Genomic DNA, 26,159 nt, shown 5'->3' on the forward strand with positions numbered 1-26,159 from the left:
GCCTGCCTAACTTCTGCTATCACCAGTAATATATGCAGCTGGATTAGTCCTCACAAGGACTGTTAGTTCAGATGGATATATATATACATTGCTCAAAAAAATAAAGGGAACCCTGAAATAACACATCCTAGATCTGAATGGATGAAATCTTCTCATTGAATACTTTGTTCTGTAGAAAGCTGAATGTGCTGACAACAAAATCACACAAAAATCATCAATGGAAATCGCATTTATTAACCAATGGAGGCCTGGATTTGGAGTCACCCCCAAAATTAAAGTGTAAAAACACACTACAGGCTGATCCAACTTTGATGTAATGTCCTTAAAACAAGTCACAATGAGGCTGAGTATTGTGTGTGGCCTCCACGTGCCTGTATGACCTCCCTAAAATGCCTGGGCATGCTCCTGATGAGGCTGAGTATTGTGTGTGGCCTCCACGTGCCTGTATGACCTCCCTACAATGCCTGGGCATGCTCCTGATGAGGCTGAGTATTGTGTGTGGCCTCCACGTGCCTGTATGACCTCCCTACAATGCCTGGGCATGCTCCTGATGAGGCTGAGTATTGTGTGTGGCCTCCACGTGCCTGTATAACCTCCATACAATGCCTGGGCATGCTCCTGATGAGGCTGAGTATTGTGTGTGGCCTCCACGTGCCTGTATGACCCCCCTACAATGCCTGGGCATGCTCTTGATGAGGCAGAGTATTGTGTGTGGCCTCCATGTGCCTGTATGACCTCCCTACAATGCCTGGGTATGCTCCTGATGAGGCTCAGTATTGTGTGTGGCCTCCACGTGCCTGTATGACCTCCCTACAGCGCCTGGGCATGCTCCTGATGAGGTTCAGTATTGTGTGTGGCCTCCACGAGCCTGTATGACCTCCCTACAATGCCTGGGCATGCTCCTGATGAGGGTGCGGATGGTCTCCTGTGGGATCTCCTCCCAGACCTGGACTAAAGCATCCGCCAACTCCTGGACAGTCTGTGGTGCAATGTGACGTTGATGGATGGAGCGAGACATGATGTCCCAGATGTGCTCAATCGGATTGAGGTCTGGGGAAAGGGCGGAGAAGTCCTTTGCTTCAATGCCTTCATCTTGCAGGAACTGCTGGCACACTCCAGCCACATGAGGTCTGGCATTGTCCTACATTAGGAGCAACCCAGGGCCAACCGCACCAGCATATGGTCTTACAAGGGGTCTGAGGATCTCATCTCGGAACCTAATGGCAGTCAGGCTACCTCTGGCGAGCACATGGAGGGCTGTGCTGCCCTCCAAAGAAATGACACCCCACACGATTACTGACCCACTGCCAAACCGGTCATGCTGAAGGATGTTGCAGGCAGCAGATTGCTCTCCACGGGGTCTCCAGACTCTGTCACGTCTGTCACATGTGCTCAGTGTGAACCTGCTTTCATCTGTGAAGAGCACAGGGCGCCAGTGGCGACTTTTCCAATCCTGGTGTTCTATGGCAAATGCCAAGCGTCCTGCACGGTGTTGGGCTGTGAGCACAACCCCCATCTGTGGAAGTCGGGCCCTCACACCACCCTCATGGAGTCGGTTTCTAACCGTTTGTGCAGACACATGCACATTTGTGACCTGCTGGAGGTCATTTTGCAGGGCTCTGGCAGTGCTCCTCCTGTTCCTCCTTGCACAAAGGCAGAGGTAGCGGTCCTGCTGCTGGGTTGTTGCCCTCCTACGGCCCCCTCCACGTCTCCTGGTGTACTGGCCTGTCACCTGGTAGCACCTCCAGCTTCTGGACATTACGCTGACAGACACAGCAAACCTTCTTGCCACAGCTCGCATTGATGTGCCATCCTGGATGAGCTCCACTACCTGAGCAACTTCTGTGGGTTGTAGAGTCCGTCTCATGCTAGCATGAGTGTGAAAGCACAACCAACATTCAAAAGTGACCAAAACATCAGCCAGAAAGCATTGGTACTGAGATGTGGTCTGTGGTCCCCACCTGCAGGACCACTCCTTTATTGAGGGTGTCTTGATAATTGCCAATAATTTCCATCTATTGTCTATTCCATTTGCACAACAGCATGTGAAATTGATTGTCAATCAGTGTTGCTTCCTAAGTGGACAGTTTGATTTCACAGAAGATTGATTTACTTGGAGTTATATTCTGTTTTTTAAGTGTCCCCTTTATTTTTTTGAGCAGTGTATATATATGTATATGTATAGCTGTGGAATACCTGACTAAAACCACCAAATCTCTCCCTGACGCAGCAGCACCTCTCCCTACTCTTCCTGTTTCCGGGGTAGACTGTGACGAGCATGGCGATGCCAGGTCTTATCTATAATATAACCAGGGATGCGTATCTCTGTCTGAAGCCTTTATAGACTGCGCAAGCGCGACACGCCTGCACAGTCTGGCTCCAGACAGAAGATCGCATGGAACCGTTACAGTTAAGAGGAGTGTATGGTGCCGGAGATCGTGGTATGGGTAGACACTGAACGCATACCGCGATCTCCAGACCCATATTTGCATACTTACCTGAGCGGGAGGAGCGTTGCCGCAGCGCCTCTCTTCTCGCAGGAGACCGGGGCAGGAGTGAAGACGTCGGAGTCGGCGCATGCGCATAGCGTTATCAGGCGCCATTTTACTGAAGACACATTTGTAGTGTGTCTTCAGCAAAATGGCGCCGGACAGCACGGTATGGGCACACGCGTACTCCGGCGCCACACTCCTCCCCCGGCCTCTCGCAGAACAGGACACCGCAGCGCTGGAGAGCAGGGAAGAAAGGTGAGTATGTGTGTCTATTTTTTTATTGTATGTGTGCAGTGTGAAAGGGATGCATACCAGGATTGGGGGATGAGGGGGCCACACATACCAGGATTGGGGGATGAGGGGGCCACACATACCAGGATTGGGGGATGAGGGGGCCACACATACCAGGATTGGGGGTGAGGGGACCATGCATACCAGGATTGAGGGATGAGGGGACCATTCATATCAGGATTGGGGGATGATGGGGCCACATATACCAGGATTGGGGGATGAAGGGTTCCATGCATACCAGGATTGGGGGATGAGGGGACCATGCATACCAGGATTGGGGGATGAGGGGGCCACACATGCCAGGATTGGGGGATGAGGGGTAACATGCATACCAGGATTGGGGGATGAGGGGACCATGCATACCAGGAATGGGGGATGAGGGGGTCACACATACCAGGATTGGGGGATGAGGTGTTCCATACACACCAGGATTAGGGGATGATGGGGCCACATATACCAGGATTAGGGGATGAAGGGTACCATGCATACCAGGATTGGGGGATGAAGGGACCATGCATACCAGGATTGGGGGATGAGGGGGCCACACATACCAGGATTGGGGGATGAAGGGTACCATGCATACCAGGATTGGGGGATGAGGGGTACCATGCATACCAGGATTGGGAGATGAGGGGATCATGCATACCAGGATTGGGGGATAAGGGGGTCATACATACTAGGATTGGGGGATGAGGTGTTCCATACATAACAGGATTGGGGGATGAGGGGGCCACACATATCAGGATTGATGGATGAAGGGTACCATACATACCAGGATTGGGGGATGAGGGGGTCACACATACCAGGATTGGGAGATGAGGTGTTCCATACACACCAGGATTGGGGGATGATGGGGCCACATATACCAGGATTAGGGGATGAAGGGAACCATGCATACCAGGATTGGGGGATGAGGGGACCATGCATACTGGGATTGGGGGATGAGGGGGCCACACATACCAGGATTGGGGGTTGAGGGGGCCACACATACCAGGATTGGGGAATGAGGGGACTATGCATACCAGGATTGGGGGTGAGGAGATCATGCATACCAGGATTGGGGGTGAGGGTACCATGCATACCATGATTGGGGGATGAGGGGGCCACACATACCAGGATTGGGGGATGATGGGTACCACACATACCAGGATTGGGGGATGAGGGGTATCACACATACCAGGATTGAGGGATGAGGGTACCATACATTCCAGGATTGGGGGATGAGGGGTACCATGCATACCAGGATTGGGGGATGAGGGGTACCATGCATTCCAGGATTGGGGGATGAAGGGTACCATGCATACCAGGATTGGGAGATGAGGGATTCCATGCATACCAGTATTGGGGGATGAGGGATACCATGCATACCAGGATTGGGAGATGAGGGATACCATGCATACCAGTATTGGGGGGTGAGGGATACCATGCATACCAGGATTGGGAGATGAGGGATACCATGCATACCAGTATTGGGGGATGAGGGATACCATGCATACCAGGATTGGAAGATGAGGGGTACCATGCATACCAGGATTGGGGGATGAGAGATACCATGCATACCAGGATTGGAAGATGAGGAGTGCCATGCATATCAGGATAGGGATGAGAAGTGCCATACATACCAGGATTGGGGGTCAGAAAGCCATGCATACCAGGATGAGGGATTGGGTACCATACATACCAGAATTGGGGGATGGGGGGTGCCATTCATACCAGGATTGGGGGATGAGGGGTGCCATGTATATCAAATTTGGGATGAGGTGTGCCATGCATACCAGGATGAGAGATGGGGTGCCATGCATACCAGTATTGGGGAAGAGGGGTGCCATACATACCAGGATTGGGATGAGGGGTGCCATGCATACCAGGATGAGAGATGGGGTGCCACGCATACCAGTATTGGGGATGAGGGGGCCACACATACCAGGATTGGGGGATGAGGGGGCCACACACCAGGATTGGGGGATGAGGGGGCCACACATACCAGGATTGGGGGATGAGGGGGCCACACATACCAGGATTGGGGGTGAGGGGACCATGCATACCAGGATTGAGGGATGAGGGGACCATTCATATCAGGATTGGGGGATGATGGGGCCACATATACCAGGATTGGGGGATGAAGGGTACCATGCATACCAGGATTGGGGGATGAGGGGACCATGCATACCAGGATTGGGGGATGAGGGGGCCACACATGCCAGGATTGGGGGATGAGGGGTAACATGCATACCAGGATTGGGGGATGAGGGGACCATGCATACCAGGATTGGGGGATGAGGGGGTCACACATACCAGGATTGGGGGATGAGGTGTGCCATACACACCAGGATTAGGGGATGATGGGGCCTCATATACCAGGATTAGGGGATGAAGGGTACCATGCATACCAGGATTGGGGGATGAGGGGACCATGCATACCATGATTGGGGGATGAGGGGGCCACACATACCAGGATTGGGGGATGAGGGGTACCATGCATACCAGGATTGGGAGATGAGGGGATCATGCATACCAGGATTGGGGGATAAGGGGGTCACACATACTAGGATTGGGGGATGAGGTGTTCCATACATACCAGGATTGGGGGATGAGGGGGTCACACATATCAGGATTGATGGATGAAGGGTACCATACATACCAGGATTGGGGGATGAGGGGGTCACACATACCAGGATTGGGGATGAGGTGTTCCATACACACCAGGATTGGGGGATGATGGGGCCACATATACCAGGATTAGGGGATGAAGGGTACCATGCATACCAGGATTGGGGGATGAGGGGACCATGCATACTAGGATTGGGGGATGAGGGGGCCACACATACCAGGATTTGGGGTTGAGGGGGCCACACATACCAGGATTGGGGAATGAGGGGACTATGCATACCAGGATTGGGGGTTGAGGGGTGCCATGCATACCAGGATTGGGGGTGAGGAGATCATGCATACCAGGATTGGGGGTGAGGGTACCATGCATACCATGATTGGGGGATGAGGGGTCCACACATACCAGGATTGGGGGATGAGGGGTACCACACATACCAGGATTGGGAGATGAGGGGTACCACACATACCAGGATTGAGGGATGAGGGTACCATACATTCCAGGATTGGGGGATGAGGGGTACCATGCATACCAGGATTGGGGGATGAGGGGTACCATGCATTCCAGGATTGGGGGATGAAGGGTACCATGCATACCAGGAATGGGAGATGAGGAATACTATGCATACCAGTATTGGGGGATGAGGGATACCATGCATACCAGGATTGGGAGATGAGGGATACCATGCATACCAGTATTGGGAGGTGAGGGATACCATGCATACCAGGATTGTGAGATGAGGGATACCATGCATACCAGTATTGGGGGATGAGGGATACCATGCATACCAGGATTGGAAGATGAGGGGTACCATGCATACCAGGATTGGGGGATGAGGGATACCATGCATACCAGGATTGGAAGATGAGGAGTGCCATGCATATCAGGATAGGGATGAGAAGTGCCATACATACCAGGATTGGGGGTGAGAAAGCCATGCATACCAGGATGAGGGATTGGGTACCATACATACCAAAATTGGGGGATGGGGGGTGCCATTCATACCAGGATTGGGGGATGAGGGGTGCCATGTATATCAAATTTGGGATGAGGTGTGCCATGCATACCAGGATGAGAGATGGGGTGCCATGCATAACAGTATTGGGGAAGAGGGGTGCCATACATACCAGGATTGGGATGAGGGGTGCCATGTATATCAAATTTGGGATGAGGTGTGCCATGCATACCAGGATGAGAGATGGGGTGCCACGCATACCAGTATTGGGGATGAGGGGTGCCATGCATACTAGGATTGGGAGATGAGGGGTGCCATGCATACCAGGATTGGGGGATGAGGGGTACCATGCATACCAGGATTGGGGGATGAGGGGTACCATGCATACCAGGATAGGGATCTGGGGGGCATGCACACCAGGATAGGGATGAGGGGTACCATGCATACCAGGATGAGGGGTACCATACATACCAGGATAAGGATAAAGGATGGGGTACCATGCATACCAGGATTGGGTATGAGGGAGCCATGCATACCAGGATGCCAGAAATAGAAAACTATATCCTAAGGAGACATGTATGCTTACGTGAATAGTGATGATCCACGTGGAGAAAGATGTACCCTGATGACGCCGTTTGCCAGAGGGGAATTAACAAAGAGGGGGAAAATGAGGAAACTCCGTAGGACCTAATGAACCCATGATTCCGGTCACGCGACCAACGGTCAGACAATGAGATCGGACGGTCGGCGCAGGCACGAATCACCGCGCGCACCAACCAAACACCACCAGCAATCAAGCAATCAGTGCCCATTTCCGGGAGCGAGGACATATAACAATGGCTCCTGTACATGCGCAGACAGATATAGGAAACTAGACGGGAGGGTTCGGTTCATTTCTGCCTTTAATCATGAATGGCGCAATATGAGATTGATTCTCAATTAACATTGGCCAATACTCAAAACTGAACCGTCCATGAAATCTTGTTTGCCTATAACTCCTCTTATGACATCATAATGTTGTAAGAATCTAAAATATATTCTTGATAGAAGCCATTACGTACCACGGGCAGTGAGCCTTTATGGAACAGAGGCCCAAACCGTGGTTGCTTTCCCTGTGGCCACTGTCTTGCCTGCACCAATATCCTTCGCAGCTCCACCTTTCACTCTTCCGACGGGTAGCAGCATTTTTCCTTCAGCCAATACATAACATGTAGTTGTACCGACTAAATATATCATGCAGCATGTGGTTGTCCCAAAATTTATGTAGGACTCACTTCAGGGGAATTGAGGGTCAGAGTACGGGAGCATGTGAGGGACATTGGTGCGGTCAGGACAGTGGAGGATATTGCTGATTTAAAAACAATCCCTCGGTATCTTAAGCTTCATCACAATTGTAACCCTAAGACTCTCACGGTACAGGGCATCGATACACTTCATAGTGGCATAAGGGGAGGTGACTCTAAAAAAATTCTTGCTCAACTCGAAGCCAGGTGGATTGTTTCTTCGTGGAAATGAAGCCCTTAGATTCACATCTTGTAATGACATTTCCTTGCCAATTATCCTTCTTCAGTTTTATATTTGGTTGTTATTTATTCTCTTCCCATTATATGTTTATTGATACCTTTATTCTGCTTTCCTGCAGGACCTCATCAGAGAAATGATCTACCTCTTTTGGGCTAATCTGTCGGATCAATTGCATATCTAGTGGAATTCGGATTTACTCATCACTGCTGCTAATTTGCCATCGATACTTGTTGGAGCATGATATCATTTTCTTATGCATATACTCTATGTAATAGGACAGCTGATTTTTAGAAACAAAAAAAAATCCAGTTGCCGCCAAGAAATTGAATATTTTTAAAAAATATATACTTTGTTGACACATACTAAACGATATTACACTAGGCCTACACGCTTCAAGCGAAAAAAAAGCTTCTCCAGATAGTCAATGCCTTGGTGGCAGCTGGATTTTTTCTTGTTGATACTGACCCTGGTTTACCTGGGAACTGCACTCAGGATTTCCTTGCACCGCACCCACCCTGGAACTACTACCCTCATCGGTGAGCTGATGTAATCCTCCTCCAATTTATTGTTTAACGGATCTTTATGTTGGCAATATGTTGTATCTGATCCTCTTTACATTTAGGCACTTTACACCCAGGTTTCTATATAATTGGCAATCTACAATTGATAGTCCATACTGTCTATTAGTAACTCACTGATGTGATCGGGGTGGGCATGTGCTTTTCGTTGCCTCGCGTCCCCATCCACTTCTCGGCATCTTTATTCTGTCTGCGTATGTTCGGGAGCCATGGTTATGCATCCTCACTCTCAGACATGTGCACTGACTGCTTGATGGCTGGTGGTGTTTGGTTGGCACGCACGGTGATTCACACATTCACTGACCATCCGAACTCATTGGCTGATCGCCGGTCATGTAATCTGGGTCATGGGTTCATAAGGTCCTGCAGGGTTTCCTCATTATCTATTTTCCCCTTGAGAAAACTATTATACTAAAAATCAAAACGCGCGTTGGGGAGTCTCCTTGGGTTAATTTGAGCCTCTTCTATATGCACAATGGGTAAGAACTGGGCATATTTATTTTGATTTATCTTTGCTGTTTGTGGATGGTACTATGTGGGAATAAGGACCACAGTATCCATTACATTCATTTCACTCCCTTGTGTATATTCTTTCCATTAATGAAGTAGTTGTTTCTTGTTTACCCATTACCTGTCTGTCTTTATTTTTTATAATGTGTTTTAACATATTTTTAGCTTCATAAACTCCACTTTTTCTCCTTGTTTTTTTTTCCTATTATTTTGAGCAGTGGCTTAGTTTACTTCCTTTTTCACTTTGGTATATTATGGCCTGATTTGGTGGATCACATGATGTACTGGGTAAATTTGTTTTAATTTATATGTAGCAATCAGTGACCATGATGAATGGAAAACAGGACACACGATAGCTGCATTACCAAGCATGCACTGCACTATGTCTCCTTGTGGATACTTACCACAGGGAAGGTCTTGGGGGCATCCGTTAAATGCATGTATTTGGGGGTACCCAGCAGAGGAATTGGGGTAGGTCCAGGAGGCAGTGACCGGTATCCATGTTGTCTGGACCAGGAGAGGAAAATGTAGACAGTGAAGAGAAGGATAACAGAAAGAGCAAGGATGGTGGACAGCTCCATGGCTCCTGTGATTAGAAACAAAAGATTTGATTATTAGTATTAGCTCTGTGCTCACAAAACACTGAAGATAATGATCTCACCAGTCATCATCAGGGGTCTATCCTGACTACACCGCAATGTCCTATGACACTATCTCCATTTTGATCACTCTCCTAGTTGGGACCCTCGTTCTATTTTCTGACTATATCTTCATTGTATCATTCGTCCATTCTGATTATTCTCCTAGTTCTGACCTAGTTCTAGTTCTGGGAAAATAAGTATTTGGTCTACTGCTGATTTTGTAAGATTTCCCTCCTACAAACAATGGAGAGATCCGTAATTTTTATCATATGTACACTTCATGTAAAAATAAAATAACAGAATATCACATTGTATGATTTTTACATAATTAATTTGAATTTTATTGCATGAAATAAGTATTTGATCACCTACCAAACAGCAGGAATTCTGGCTCTCACAGAACCGTTAGTTTTTATTTAAGAAGCCCTTCTATTCTGCACTCATTACTAGAGATGAGCGTTGTTCTACTCGAACTGTTCGCCAATCTCAAATTCGAGCTGTTTTGGGCGGTGTTCGAGCCGGTCGGCGAACACGAACAATTTGAGAAAAATTCGGCTGTTCGAGGTTATGTTCGATAACTGTTCGTGCACCAAAATCATAACTGGATTTTTTCTCAGTAATGATGAAAATTAATGTTAATACGCAGTTTGAGTGTACAGCGGGGTGGGGGGAGGGGCAGGGGATGGATCTCTGCAGGAACAATGAAGATCTCCATTTTTTTTTCTCCTTCCCGCATTTACAGTGGGGAGGTGCAATCTGTCAGCCTATCAGCAGCGCACACACAGAGCGAAGTGCTTTTTTTCACACAAGCAAGGGCATGTGTGATTGGCAGTGTATGTCACATGTCCTTGCCCTATAAGACCAAGCCATTTTCCCCGTCGCCACCATTTTCTCACTGCTGCAGCTGCGTGTTAGACGGCACCGCTGTTGCTGTGTGCGCTATACCTTGTTAATTTCAAGCCAATTTTCGCACAAATATACAGATAGCTTGGGAGTAGGGAATAGTTGTGATTGCAGTCCTTTTAAGGACTAGGTTACAGCATTTCCTACGACTTTTATCAGGCAGGTCTGTGCTCTTAAATAGATAGATTGTGGGAGTAAAGACTAATTGTAATTGGAGTCCTTTTCAGGACTAGGTTACATCAGTTCCTATCAGTTTTTGCCAGGCAGGTCTGTGCCAGTGCTGTGCAAGTTTTTTTCACAGCATTTGGCTGAATCTAGCAAAGCTAATCCTTTTTGGCCTATTGCAGAGTGTGTTAGTCAGTGGAGTAGCCTATCTGTGTTGCAAGATATACCACCTGTGTATAGAATACCAATTTTTTTACTGCACCTAGTGAAGTAAAATCTTTTGGGCATAGCATCATTCTATTAGTCCATCTATACTGACCTCCATCAGGTTGCAAACTGAATATAATTTTTTTCTGCATCTAGCTCTGAAAAAATATTTGGGCTTCTAGCAGTGTGTGGGACTTGGTCTATTAGTCCATCTATACTGACCTCCATCAGGTTGCAAATTAAAAATAATTTTTTTCTTCATTTAGCTCTGAAAAAATATTTGGGCTTCTAGCAGTGTGTGGGACTTGTTCTATTAGTCCTTCTATACTGACCTCCAGCAGGTTGCAAATTGAATATAATTTTTTTCTGCATCTAGCTCTGAAAAAATATTTGGGCTTCTAGCGGTGTGTGGGACTTGGTCTATTAGTCCATCTATACTGACCTCCATCAGGTTGCAAATTAAAAATAATTTTTTTCTTCATTTATCTCTGAAAAAATATTTGGGCTTCTAGCAGTGTGTGGGACTTGGTCTATTAGTCCATCTATACTGACCTCCATCAGGTTGCAAATTAAAAATAATTTTTTTCTTCATTTAGCTCTGAAAAAATATTTGGGCTTCTAGCAGTGTGTGGGACTTGTTCTATTAGTCCTTCTATACAGACCTCCAGCAGGTTGCAAATTGAATATAATTTTTTTCTGCATCTAGCTCTGAAAAAATATTTGGGCTTCTAGCGGTGTGTGGGACTTGGTCTATTAGTCCATCTATACTGACCTCCATCAGGTTGCAAATTAAAAATAATTTTTTTCTGCATCTAGCTCTGAAAAAATATTTGGGCTTCTAGCAGTGTGTGGGACTTGGTCTATTAGTCCATCTATACTGACCTCCATCAGGTTGCAAATTAAAAATAATATTTTTCTGCATCTAGCTCTGAAAAAATATTTGGGCTTCTAGCGGTGTGTGGGACTTGGTCTATTAGTCCATCTATACTGACCTCCATCAGGTTGCAAATTAAAAATAATTTTTTTCTGCATCTAGCTCTGAAAAAATATTTGGGCTTCTAGCAGTGTGTGGGACTTGGTCTATTAGTCCATCTATACTGACCTCCATCAGGTTGCAAATTGAATAAAAAAATTTTCTGCATCTAGCTCTGAAAAAATATTTGGGCTTCTAGCGGTGTGTGGGACTTGGTCTATTAGTCCATCTATACTGACCTCCATCAGGTTGCAAATTAAAAATAATTTTTTTCTGCATCTAACCCAGCCAATAGTTTTGGCCTAATACCACAGTTTGGCCACTCAGCTCTGCTCGGTTACCATCCATTGTTTTTTTGTGCAAACAACTCCAGAGTTGTGAATTAGTTAACCACCAAAATGAGTGGAAAAAGGCCTGCTGCTGGTGGAAAGGGGAATAGGCGTGTTGGGAAGGGGAAAAAAGGTTGTGTCCGTGGGGTAGGTGCAGAAGAAAGACCATCTTCCAGCCAAACTAAAATGTCTACTTCTTTTAGCGGACAATGTGATAAGATCCCTTTCTTACGGCCACACCAATCGCTACAAATTCCAGATGAGGCACAAAAACAGCAGGTGCTTCAACGGATATCAAGTGCTCCTTTAAGTGGGCTCTCCTCCACATCAACTTCAACATCACAAATACTCCAGTCCTCAAAGGTGTCACCCAAATCGCACTTGCTTCCTCACAGCTCCCAAATCTCCAGCTGCCCGTCTGAGTATGAGGTAGAACAGATGGTTGAGTCTGCAGAGCTGTTTACTCATACTATAGCCTGGGAATCAGAGGTCGACTCCAGCGCTTCTGTGAATCCAGACGAGGAAATGATCTGCACTGATGCCCAGAATCTTTATGAGTCGGATCCAGGACCAGACGCAGAAGGTTCTGACCATAATGTAGACCCTCATTCCCAAACTGTAACTCCTGTTGGTGGAGACAATGAGGAAGACGATGATAAGACTCAAATACCTGATTGGAGCGACAACTTTAGTTTTTTGTCAGGGCAGGAACAGGTTGGCTCTGAGGACGACGGGTGTGATAACGCACAGGGTGATGATGATGAGGTCGGTTATCCCACTTACTGTCAACCCACAGTCAGCCAAGAGATGAGGTCAGCAGAGGAGGTGGAGGAAGATGCTAGTGACGACGAGGTCAGGTTGCGCCTTCCTGGACAGAGACGTAGTACTGGAAGCACGTCAACAACTGCATCCTCAAACACAACTCTGCCTCTCACCACAAGTCGTGGTGGCTCTTCAGGTCGCATGGGTGCTAAGCCTTGCATAGCCTGGGCATTTTTTCAGATCGATAAAGATGACCCAACTCGTGTTATCTGTAACATTTGTCAGCAAAAGCTAAGTAGAGGCCAAAAAATACATAGTTTGAGTACTTCATGCATGAACCGGCACATGGACATGAAGCATAAGTTGCAGTGGGAAGCTCAGTGTGCTACAATGCGGTCTAGCCGGCCGGGCCAACCACCGTCTGCCATATCTTGTGCATCCGCGGCCTCTTCATCCTCTGTGACTGGGGGGACAGCAGTCACACCTGTTTTGGGGCGCAGACCTGCCACCTCTTTACCCGCAACAGCCAGCGTGATTGGCAGGTCATCATTTTCTTTGGAGGTGGTAACACCAGCTGGTCTTGAGCGCTGTCCGACATCGATAGCACCACCTTTGGATCAAGGCAACCTAACATGTCCGCCTGCATCTTCCTCACAGACCGGCAGTTTGCCGGGGACACCCTTATCAACCCCGTCTAAGCACAATAGCCAGCCCTCGGTCCCTCAGATGTGGACAAGTAAAAGACCATTTCCTCCTAGCCATGAGAAAGCTAAGAGGTTGAATTTCACCATCTGCAAGCTCTTGGCTACAGAAATGCTGCCTTTCCGCCTGGTGGACACAGAGGATTTTCGAGACCTTATGTCCGTCGCAGTGCCCCAGTACCAGATGCCCAGTCGGCACTACTTCTCAAAGATAGGTGTGCCTGCGCTCCACCAGCATGTCGCACACAACATCACCGCTTCTTTGAGAAACTCTGTGTGTGACAGGGTGCATTTCACCACAGACACTTGGACGAGTAGGCATGGACAGGGGCGTTACATGTCGCTGACTGGGCACTGGGTAACTATGGTGACAGCAGGACAAGGGGCTGCTGTCCAAGTCTTGCCGTCCCCACGAGTTGTGCGTCAATCCTCTTTATGTCATTTTTCCTCCACTGCTTCTGCCTCCTCAACCTCCTCTCGGTCTTCCACCTGCACCCAAAGCCTGTCTGGTCATGCCACAAGCTTTCTAACTGCGCAGAAGGGATCCTGCACACCTCCTTACTATGCTGGCAGTAGGGCTCAACGTCATCAGGCGGTTTTTACATTGAAATGTCTGGGAAATGTGAGTCACACAGCTGAGGAGTTGTGGTCAGCTCTGGAGAACCAATTTCATGAATGGTTGTCTCCACTGGACCTGAAACCAGGGAAGGCCGTGTGCGACAATGCTGCAAACCTGGGTGCGGCCCTTCGCCGGGGCAATGTCACACACGTGCCTTGTATGGCTCACGTGTTGAACCTGGTTGTCCAGCAATTTTTAGCCCACTATCCCAGACTAGATGGCCTTCTGCAGAGGGCACGGTCGCTGTGTGCTCACTTCCGCCGTTCGCATCCCGCAGCTCAGCGACTTACATCTCTACAGAAGTCGTTGGGCCTGCCACTTCACTGGCTAAAATGCGATGTGCCTACCCGGTGGAATTCAACTCTGCACATGTTGCAGCGACTGTGGCAGCACCGACAAGCCCTGGTGCAATACGTTCTGACGTATAGCCTGGGCCAACGAGATTCAGAGGTGGGGCAAATCACGCTGGAGGAGTGGTCTCAGATCAGGGACCTATGCACCCTTCTGCACAGTTTTGAAATGGCGACGAAGATGTTTAGTGCTGACGATGCCATTATCAGCATGACTATTCCGGTGATTTACATGCTGGAGCACATGTTAAACAGAATTCGGAGTCAGGTGGTGGCACAAGAGGAGGTGGAGGAAGTAGAGGAGGAGGAGTTGTATGCGGAAGGGCTAACATCTGCAAGGTCCAGACGGTCGGCAGCACCAGGGCGGCAGGCATGTGAGGGTGGGGGAGATGATTTTACCAGGGCGCATGGTAGCAGCCAAACTAGTGAGGAAGGTGCAGGAGCCCAGGAAGAAGTGGAGGACGAACTGATGGAAGACTCATCAGATGAGGGAGACCTTGATCACATTTCTGTTGTGCGAGGTTGGGGGGAGAGGACAGAGGAAGGAAGCATGATTGTTACCTCGCCACCAACACAACAGGGACTTGGTGCTCCTGGATGCGCAACACACATGAGTGCCTTCTTGCTGCACTACCTGCAACATGACCCTCGAATTGTGAGAATTAGAAATAATCCTGACTACTGGGTTGCCACACTGTTAGATCCCCGGTACAAAAGTAAATTTGCAGAAATTATTCCTGCCATAGAAAGGGATGCACGCATGCAGGAGTATCAGCAGAGACTGTTGCAGAATCTTACATGTGCTTTTCCACAAAATACCAGTGGTGCACGTAGTGAATCTCACAGTTCCAACTTGCCAACCGTGGGACCGTCAAGTGTTCAGCACTCAAACCGTAACAGAACCACAGTATCTGCTGGTAACATCAATTTTGCGGAATCATTTCACCACTTTTTTAACCCATCCTTTGCAAGGCCACAGGAGACAAGAAGTCTGACACATAGTCAACGCCTAGAGACGATGGTACAGGAGTATCTCCAAGTAAACATTGAAGCCACGACTGTGTCACTGGACCCTTGCTCTTTTTGGGCTTCCAATCTGGATAAATGGCCGGAGCTAGCCACTTACGCCTTGGAGATCTTGTCATGCCCCGCAGCCAGCGTTCTGTCTGAACGTGTGTTCAGCGCTGCTGGTGGTGTGCTGACAGATAAGCGCACGCGGCTCTCCACTGATAATGTAGACAGACTCACGTTCATAAAGATGAACAAATCATGGATCCGAAACGACTTTTCTACCCCTGTGTCATCCTGGGGAGAGTAAAAGCTTGATGATTGGTTAAAATCACCCTACCAACCGTTTTAAGCTTTCAAATTACTAATCATGTTTATCTGTATCTTGACTGGAAAATAATTTGGGCTTTGTAGCAGTGTGCAGCACTGATCCTATTAGGCCATCTATAATAAGCTTCACCAGATTTAAAATTAATAATAATTTTTAGCTGCATCTAGCCCGGAAAATAATTTTGGGGCTCCGAGATGCGCAAGACACATAAGTGCCTTCTTGCTGCACTACCTGCAGCATGACCCTCATATTGTCAGAATTCGAAGTAATCATGACTACTGGGTTGCCACACTCTTAGATCCCCCAAACTTTTCGATCAACCTTTTCATTTTAATAAAGACCAAAAAAATGGTCATTTTTGAAATTATAAGCATTAGCAGGTTGTTAGAAACTGAAATCAAACAGTTTTCAACTCAAAACTTTATTCTAGGTGATGTTACATTTTCACATAGGACCCCTTGTTCGAAAGGAGCTTCTGAACTTTCTCGTCCATTGAATTTGTCAGGTTTTGGATGGTTTCTGCTTCAATTGTTTTGCATGAGGACAGAATACCCTCCCAGAGCTGTTGCTTAGATGTGAACTGCCTCCCGCCATCATAGACACTCCTTTTAATGATGCTCCAAAGGTTCTGAATGGGGTAGAGGTCAGGGGAGCATGGGGGTCACACCATAAGTTTGTCCCCTTTTATGCCCATATCAGCCAGAGATGCAGATGTTTTATGTGCAGCATGAGATGGTGCATTATCATGCAGAAAAATGATCTTGCTGTGAAATACACGGTTCTTCTTCTTGAACCATGGCAGGAAGTGCTGTTTGAGAAAATCCACATACATTATGGAGTTCATCTTTAGCGCCTTCAGGGATCCTAAAGGGGCCGACAATCTCTCTCCCCATGATTCCAGCCCAAAACATTACTCCACCTCCTCCTTGTTGGCGCTGTAGCCGTGTTTGCGTGGGGTGTCCATCAACCAGCCATCCTCCACTCCATTCATCTGGACCATCGAGCGCTGCACGGCACTCATCCGTGAACAAAACAGTTTTGAAATCAGTCTTCATGTAATGTTTGGCCCACTGGAGCCGTTTCTGCTTGTGTGAAGTGGATAGAGGAGGTCGACAGGATGGCGTATGCACAGCTGCAAACCTCTGAAGGACCCTGCATCTTGTTGTTCGGGGGACGTTGGAGGCACAAGCAGCTTCAAAAACTTGTCTGCTGCTATGACAAGGCTTTTTTGCCGCTGCTCTTTCAACCTGACGTAATTGCCTGTAGGAAAGAGTCCTCAATTTGCCCTTATCAGCACGCACACGTGTGTACTGTGAATCAGCTACATACTTCTTGATTGCCAAGACACTTCATCCTGATCATCGCACAATGTTGATTGTAGTCATGCCTTGACCTAAACACTCCACAATTTGTTGCTTCTCAGCAGCCGACACATCCTTTTTCTTTCCCATTTTGGCAGAAAATGTAGGCTGCTTAATAATGTGAGAGAGCCTTCTTAAGTAGTCTTGCCTTTCATTGGACACACCTGCCAAACTAATTAGCACAGGTGTCTGCAATTGCTTACAGTGATATAAAGAGCCCTGACACACATCACCATCAATGAGTTTAACTGACAAACAAACAAATTCTTCCCTTATCACTCCTAAACACTTTTTGCATAATAATTTGGAACGCGGTGTACATGTGCTTTTCCACAAAACACCAGTGGTTCACGTAGTGAATCTTACAGTTCTAACTTGCCAACCGTGGTCTGTATGGAATTGTTCAATAAAGGGCCCAAAATTAAGATAACATAGATGGTAGAGGTCTCTATGAATAGGAATTCCTAAGTATTTGATACCCTGTGAGGGAGACATCGAGGGCCTCAGACTTCGCTGCATTGATTTTAAAATTTTACCATGTAACAAAGTGATCTATTTCAGCCATAACAGCAGGGATGGATATATGTGATTGAGTGATATATACTAGGACATCATCAGCAAATAGAGAGCACTTGTACTCGGTGCCTCCCACCTCAATCCACCTAATATTGGGGTTATGGCGAATTGATGAGAGCAGGTGCTCCGTCACTAGGATGTATAAGAGAGGGGACAGAGGACATCCCTGCCTTGTCCCATTGGTGATTGTGAAAAGGTGATGAAAATGTTCTGACGCACCCCCTGGGCCTTGGGACACCCGGAGCCGGACCCTTTTGGTGGATGCTGGTGGTTGTAGTCTTTGTGGCGGCGATTCGGTTCCGTGGCTCAGGGCGGTCAAACCAGTGGCGGAACTATTTATGTGGTTTTGATGTTTAAATGTCCGACTACGCCACCCGTGGATTGCGGTCAGAGTGAACCGCCGCTACAGGGCAGACCGCTAAGGCTGGTGTTGTGGGTGCAGCAGAGCGTAGCATAACTCCCCACGGGAGGAGTATAGCCTCAGGGCAGTGTATGCGGAGGATGGGGGTGATGGTGCAGGGCAGCAGCAGTAACGACACGGAGTCAGTGATGCAGTTCAGGGCCTTTACTCACAGTTCTTATTATCCAGACCACGTCTGCAGGTAACGGCTGCCCACGTCTTACTGTGCTCACCAGGTGAGGGGCTCAGACAACTCCCAGATAACTTTGGAGCGCTTCACAGGACCCCCTTTGTGTGTCCTTTGTCTGGCCTTTCTTACCAACACTTCTGTCCGGCTGCCTCGGGCCTCCTCTTGGTAAACTTGGCGCCAGTTTCCCTGACCCTATGTGGTGCCTTCCTAGCGGGTGGAGCAAGGGGCTGCGCCACATAAAATGTCAGAGCCTCCGGTTTCTAGCTGAGGGTCGTTTCCTGCCTCCACTAGTTCGGGGACCGGTCTCCCCCTTTGGCCTGACCCCTCCACGCAGGTGGATTCGGGCGTGCGGTGGCGACTCGCCCGTCCGCACCCCTGGGATCCCTTCATTCCTCGTTCCTGGAGCCTTCTCCGCTCCTCTTCCTTCCTTCTCCCTCTTGCAGGCCTGGGCCTCTGTTACTAGGCCCGCCTCCGGAGCAGAGCTCATGCAGAGCCCCTGCTCCCTGCCACTTCTGCTCAGACTTCTCTGCACTGAACTAAGATGGTGCCCACCTTTTATACTCCCTTCTCAATGCACCCAGGAACTGCTTCCTCCCTGCTCCTGCACTGCAGGGTTCCCCTTCCTCAGTGTTCCCTCCCCCCACTCCAGCCAGGGACAGGGACTGTCGTGCCCATCTCAGGGGCATATTGGTCGCCCTGCCCCACGGCAATGTGGTGTAATGCATGCAGGTGTCGGGTCCTGATCCACACTCCATCCTTATCTGAGAGTGAGATATCACACCTCTGGGTGAGGTGCAATACGTCTGTAGCAACCGAGCCCTCGGTGCTACAGTTCCATTTATCTTCAGCCTAGGTGACGTATTGTGATACAGGGCCGTGATTTTGGCTATAAAAGGGTCCCCTAGACCCCTACCCCAAGCTTTTTAAGAGAATCATATATGGCGTGCCAGGAGACTCTATGGAATGCTTTCTCAGCATCCAACGAGAGTATCTACTTACAAATTTTTAACTGCATCTAGCCCAGGAAATACTTTGTGCCTAGTAGCAGTGTCTGCTAGTCAGCGGATTATCCCGGCTGTTAAGCAAGCTACACCACCTGTAGTTTGGACACTTAATTTTTTCAAAGGAAATGCTTCGGGACCACGGGATACTTAGTGAAGAGCATCAGGAGGCACCCCAAGGCATAGGGGCTGGGACTGGCACTAGGATGCCTTGCGGTGGACAGCCGAGCTCGATCCTTATAAAAGCTTTTTAACTGCAGCAGCTTTAGTGGACGATACTGGAGCTGGAATTACGCGGCTGCTGGCATGAGACTTGCCCTCCAATAGATCCTTGTAAATGGATTTAAAGTGTATTCATTCAAATTAGAGGGACAATTTAAATTAAAAAGCTTAGAGCTGCCTCCACCACAGGGGGGCTCTCTCGACCCACCAGCGGACAGGCACCAGTATTGGGAGAGGGGGGCTGGCCGTCAGGGTTCACCGCGGCTCTGGCACAAACCCGGCGACACGGAGGTGGCACGGGCAGGAGCGGACTGGCCGTCTCGGCTTCTCACTTTTTGGATTTTAGAAGGGCATGACATGCCTATATCTGTGTCTCCCCCTCCTTTTACTCCTCCACCTCTTTTCTTTTCGCATGACTATATGTACTTGTCACTTTTCCATGTGTTAGTTGTGTCTTCTGAGCAGTTTGTCAGCTTTTGGACACCTTTGAAGGTGTTTTCTATGTGTTTCTATGTGTTTTTGTTTGCCTGCCATTGGTTTTAACGGTGTTCGAAGGTGTTCGACGAACAGTTCGACGAACAGTTCGGCGAACACACGGGTGTTCGACGAACCGAACCGAACTCGAACACTACGGGGGTGGCTCAACACTACTCATTACCTGTATTTATTGCACCTGTTTGAGCTAATTTCCTGTATAAAAGACACCTGTCCACACACTCAATCAATCACACTTAACCTCTCCACCATGGTCTAGACCAAAGAGCTGTCTAAGGACACCAGGGACAAAATCGTAGACCTGCACAATGCTGGAATGGGCTACAGGACAATAGACAAGTAGCTTGGTGAGAAGGCAACAACTGTTGGTGCAATTATTAGAAAATAAAAGAAACACAAAATAACTGTCAATCTTCCTCGGTCTGGGGCTCCATGCAAGATCTCGTCTCGTGGGGTAAGGATGATTCTGAGACAGGTCAGGAATCAGCCCAGAACTACATGGGAGCACCTGGTCAATAACCTGAAGAGAGCTGGGACCATAGTATCAAACATTACCATTAGTAACACACTACACCGTCGAGAATTAAAATCCTGCAGGGCATGCAAGGTCACACCAGCACATGTCCAGGCCCATTTGAAGTTCACCAATAACCATCTGGATGATTCAGAAGAGACATGGGAGAAGGTCATGTGGTCAGATGAGACCAAAATAGAACTTTTTTGTTTCAACTCAACTTGCCGTGTTTGGAGGAAAAAGTAGGATGAGTAGAACCCCAAGAACACCATCCCAACCGTGAAGCAGGGTGGGGTAAATCTCATACTTTTGGGGTGCTTTTCTGCAAAGGGGACAGCATGACTGTACCGTATTAAAGGGAGGATGGCTGGGGTCATGTATTGCGAGATTTTGGCCAACCTCCTTTTTTCCTCAATAAGAGAATTGAAGATCGGTCGTGGCTGGGTCTTCCAGCATGACAATGACCCGAAACATACAGCCAGGGCAACTAAGGAGTGGCTCCGTATGAAGCATTTCAAGGTCATGGAGTGGCCTAGCCAGTCTCCAGACCTGAACCCAATAGAAAATCTTTGGAGAGAGCTGAAAATCAATGATGCCCAGCGACAGCCCCAAAACCTGAAAGATCTGGAAAAGATCTGTATGGAGGAGGGGGCCAAAATCCCTGCCGCAGTGTGTGCACACCTGGTCAAGAACTACAGGAAATGTCTGACCTCTGTAAGTGTGTGTGCCACCACCGGCTTTAGCTCATTATGCAAATGAGCGCCGGCCTCTTTTTTTTTTCTCACATGCAGACTTTCCCCATAGAGATTAGGTCTATGTGGAAAGCCCGCATGCAGATGCACAGGAGAAATTGATATGCCGCGGTCTGGAAAGACACGGCGCATGTCAGTTTCCACAGGTGATCCGCAGATGCATAGTGGGCATGAGATTTGTATAAAGCCCATCCACTATGCTGTAACAGCTGGCCGCTGAGGATTGCATGCTGCGCACTTGCGCTTTGTCTAGCGTTGAGCGATACCTTCCGATATCGGGAAATATCGGATCGGATTGGATCGGACCGATACCCAAAAAGTATCGGATATCGCCGATTCCGATACCGGAACCCAATGCAAGTCAATGGGACAGAAATAATATAAAAATAAACCCTTTCTTTCCTTGTAGGTTAATTCTACATGAAGGAAAACAACTAACAATAATGTAGAATGTATTGGGGGAGGTGGGGGAGACAATAAAGGCATAGAGGTTTAGCCCAATCAAATGGAATAGCAGGAATTAATATATTTTTTAAGACGTTCTGAGTTATGGAAATATTGACTATGTTAAGTTTTTTTATATTTTGTCAGATATTTATGTTTCACTACTTCCATGCTCTTCACCTTCTTTTTTACTTCTCCCACACTTTCTCCTTCATCATCCTCAGTATCAGCATCTTTTTCATCAACTTCTTCTTCACCTTCTTCATCTTCTTCTTCTTCACCTTCTTCGTATTATTCTTTTTTTTTACATTCTTCATATTCTTCTTATTCAACTATTATTCTTCTTCATATTCTACTTCTTCATCTTCTTCATATTATTCTTCTTCATCATATTCTTATTTGTGACTGGCATTCCTGTAGTTGTTATCTATAAAAGTTTGAACATTACACCTTTCGTTCTGCCCGTCACAAAAGATTTACAACAGGATTTGTCCACGTTCAGTTTGGCCTGCAGCAGCAGGTCTTTTCCAGGGGCACCACGAGGAGGAACGGACTCACCCCCATACACTGCTTAGTCATCTTCTGCTTATAATTTAGATAATATCTTTTGCTCTGATTTTTAGTCTTATGCTTAATGTTCTTCCGCTTTTTGTTCTGCAGCTTCTTGTACGTCTGCTTCTTGGTTTTCTGTCTCTTGTTCTTCTGTATCTTAGTGGTTGTCTTCTTGTTCTTTGTCCTCTTGGTCAACTTCTTCAGGGTCATCTTCTTGGTCTTCTTCGGGGTGGTCTTCAGGGTCGTCGTCTTCAGGGTCATCGTCTTCGGGGTCCTCGTCTTCGGGGTCCTCGTCTTCAGGGTCGTCATCTTCAGGGTCCTCGTCATCTTCGGGGTGGTCTTCAGGGTCGTCATCTTCAGGGTCATCGTCTTCGGGGTCCTCATTTTCTTCGGGGTGGTCTTCAGGGTCGTCGTCTTCAGGGTCCTCTTCTTCGGGGTCCTCGTCTTCTTCAGGGTGGCCTTCAGGGTCCTCGTCTTCAGGGTCCTCATCTTCGGGGTCCTCGTCTTCTTCGGGGTGGTCTTCCGGGTCGTCGTCTTCAGGGTCGTCATCTTCGGGGTCCTCGTCTTCTTTGGGTTGGTCTTCAGGGTCCTCATCTTCAGGGTCCTCGTCTTCGGGGTCCTCGTCTTCTTCGGGGTGGTCTTCAGGGTCCTCGTCTTCAGGGTCCTTGTCAGGGAAATCCAGAGTGATTACCAAGAACCATTTCAAAAAGCTTGAACTTGGAAATGTTGCAGAAGGTACAAGAAGGCTGAGGAACTGCCGAGAACCAGCTGATGGTACTGGAACCCGGATGGGTAGCAGAAGGTACAAGAGCCAATGGAACTACCGAGGACCAGCTGACGGTACTGGAACTCGGTTACTAAGCAGGAGGTACCTGTGCCAGAAAGCACTACCAAGGACCAGCAGACGTTGGTGGAACTTGGATACCGAGAAGGAGGCACCTAAGCCAAAGGCACTGCTGAGAACCAGCTGATGGTACTGGAACCCGGATGAGTAGCAGAAGGTACCCATGTAAAAAAAAGTTGCAAGGCCACGAGCCGGCCGCAGTTACCGAAACCCACAGTCCTACAGGGGGTGCTTGTCTTATTGGCACTATGGAACCAGCCTTCATTGCCAGATCCCACAGCCAACATAGGAGTCACCTAAACTGCAGGCACCATAGAGTCGGCTAACCCGACAGAAACACGACAGGACAACGCATTGGAGGCAAAGTGACGTTGACACTACCTGGAAACAGCTGGCGTGCTGGAACCAGGCTGGGCAGGAGGGAGTACAAGTGCCAAAGACACTGCTGGGAAACAGCTGGCGGTGCTGGAACCCAGGATAAATACTAAAAACAGAGTGGAGCCAGAGGCCTAATTGGAGCAAGTTTAAAATCAGTAGTAGTGTGAATGTGGACAGAGCAGGAGAAATTGCCGTACGCACAGCAGGGGAACAGCTGACGTTACTGAACCCCAATAACACGGCAGCAAGTGTTGACTGTGCAGACAGCACTTCTGAGCGCCAACTGGCGGTGTTGGAGCTCAGGGATAATACTGAAAACAGAGGAGCCAGAGGTGTAATTGGAGCAAGTTTTAAATCTGTAGTACAGTGGATGTGGACAGAGCAGGAGAATTTGCCGGACACACAGCTGGGGATCAGCTGATGTTACTGAACCCCAATAACACTGGAGCAAGCGTTGACTGTGCAGATGGCACTTCTGAGCAGCAACTAGCGGTATTAGAGCCCAGGGTAAATACTAAAAACAGAGGAGCCAGAAGTGTAATTGGAGCAAGTTTTAAATCAGTAGTACAGTGGATGTGGACAGAGCAGGAGAATTTGCCGGACACACAGCAGGGGAACAGCTGACGTTACTGAACTCCAATAACACGGCAGCAAGCTGTAGCATCGGCGCCCCTGCCTCCTGCTAGGCAGGGACGCTGTGTCCCTCACCTCTCCGCTCCGTGCCCGGCGTCTTCCTCCCGCTCTGCAGGCAGCGCGCACTGCTTCCCGGCCACGGTGCTTAGGGCGCGCGCGCGCTCCCCCTCTCTTAAAGGGGCCGCGAGCGCCGTCCTAAGGAGTCCCCGGCCAATGGCCGGAGGACTTCACCATATATAAGGCACCTCCTCCAAAATGGAGGTGCCCGAGCAATGTTGTAGCACAGTTCATCACTCTGCTTCAGCCCTCAGGTCCCGTTTCCAGTTACCTGCCAGTTACCTGCCAGTTTCCTGTCCGATACCTGCCTGACTCGTGTCTACCTGCTGCTATTCCTGCGGTCTGACAGTCTGCCTATCAGCCCTGCCAGTCTGTCTATGGATCCGTCTGCCCGCTCACCTGGGAACGCACATCTGCTACCTGCCTGCTAGCCTACCTGGAGGCTCCGCCGTCACGTGCTTTGACCACCTGCCTGTCCAGAGACTCTTGCCCGCTCACCTGGGAGCGCTCACCTGCTACCTGCCTGCTAGCCTACCTAGAGGCTCCGCCGTCACGTGCTGTGACCACCTGCCTGTCCAGAGACTCTTGCTCGCTCACCTGGGAGCGTCCACCTGCTACCAGCCTGCTAGCCTACCTGGAGGCTCTGCCGTCACTTGCCGTGACCACCCGCCTGTCAAGAGACTGTCCCGGTCACTTCCTGTGACCCCCTGCCCGTTTACCCAGAGACTGTCCCGGTCACTTGCCATGACCACCTGCCCGTTTACCCAGAGACTGTCCCGGTCACTTGCTGTGACTACCTGCCCGTCTTCCCTGGGCGCCACCCGCTTCCTTACAAGGACCGCCCCCTTGTATAGTTGCTCAGAGATTCCGCCTCCCAGACCCGTTACAGTTTGCTCGGGCCATGGAACCCGATGGCACCCAAGTTCGCTCGCTATCGGACCTATGTCATGAACTGTCCCGTCAGAGGTCCCAACAGGAGTCCATCCTGGGTCACCAGCGGAATGTCAAATCTCGCCTGGACACTCTGACTGCTCCACCAGCAACCACCGCTAGTGTCATGACTCGCAACCCGGCAGCGCCGCTGCCTACCAATACCATGGTATCCTGCCCCGGACCCTGGCTTTCTGCACCTCCTCGCTTCGGAGGCGACCCCGCTCAAGCTCGGGGCTTCATAAACCAGTGCACCCTGCACTTTGAACTCCTGTCCCACCAGTTTATCTCTGACCGGGCCAAAGTTGTCTTCATCATGTCCCATCTCACGGGGAAGGCACTGGCTTGGCTAAATCCTCTATGGGAGAGAGGAGACCCCCTGGTGTCCGACCTGCCAGCCTTTCTCACGGCTTTCCGGAAAGTCTTCGACGAACCCGGACGGAGGACCTCATCCGCATCGTCTCTGCTACGCCTCCATCAAGGAAATCTCACCGTGGGCCAATATGCCATACGTATCGGTACCCTTGCTTCGGAGCTGGCCTGGGATAACGACGCTCTGGTGTCTGTCTTCTGGGAGGGTCTGTCCGGCCGTATTAAAGATGAACTCGCCGGTCGGGACATTCCTACCACTCTCGACGACTTAATAACACTTGCCACCCGGATTGACATCCGGTTCCAGGAGCGCGCCAAAGAGGTCACCCGTGAGAGGAGGTTTCCACATCTACCCCCACCTTCCAGAAACCCGTCATTCCCTCCGTTACTCCCCAGGCACACTCACCTGAGCCTATGCAGGTCGACCAGACCAAGATGGTCAAAACCCGTCAAGACTCACGCCGTGCCGAGGGGAGCTGCCCGTTCCTGCC

The 26,159-nt window shown here is 49.0% G+C and overlaps 1 protein-coding gene across 1 annotated transcript in view; it reads right to left on the bottom strand.

The window, feature by feature from the left end:
* Positions 1-26,159, bottom strand: part of LOC141266089 (cytochrome P450 2C20-like) — a 355,023-nt gene that overhangs the window by 299,575 nt on the left and 29,289 nt on the right. The window contains exon 2 of the mRNA XM_073679997.1: positions 9,363-9,544. Coding sequence (XP_073536098.1) covers positions 9,363-9,539 — 177 coding nt within the window. The 5' untranslated portion in view covers positions 9,540-9,544. The remainder of the gene's footprint in view (positions 1-9,362; positions 9,545-26,159) is intronic.

The sequence above is a fragment of the Phyllobates terribilis genome, unplaced genomic scaffold, assembly GCF_046119375.1.
Source record: "Phyllobates terribilis strain yellow unplaced genomic scaffold, ASM4611937v1 Scaffold_4__5_contigs__length_816908805, whole genome shotgun sequence".
Lineage (NCBI taxonomy): Eukaryota > Metazoa > Chordata > Amphibia > Anura > Dendrobatidae > Phyllobates > Phyllobates terribilis.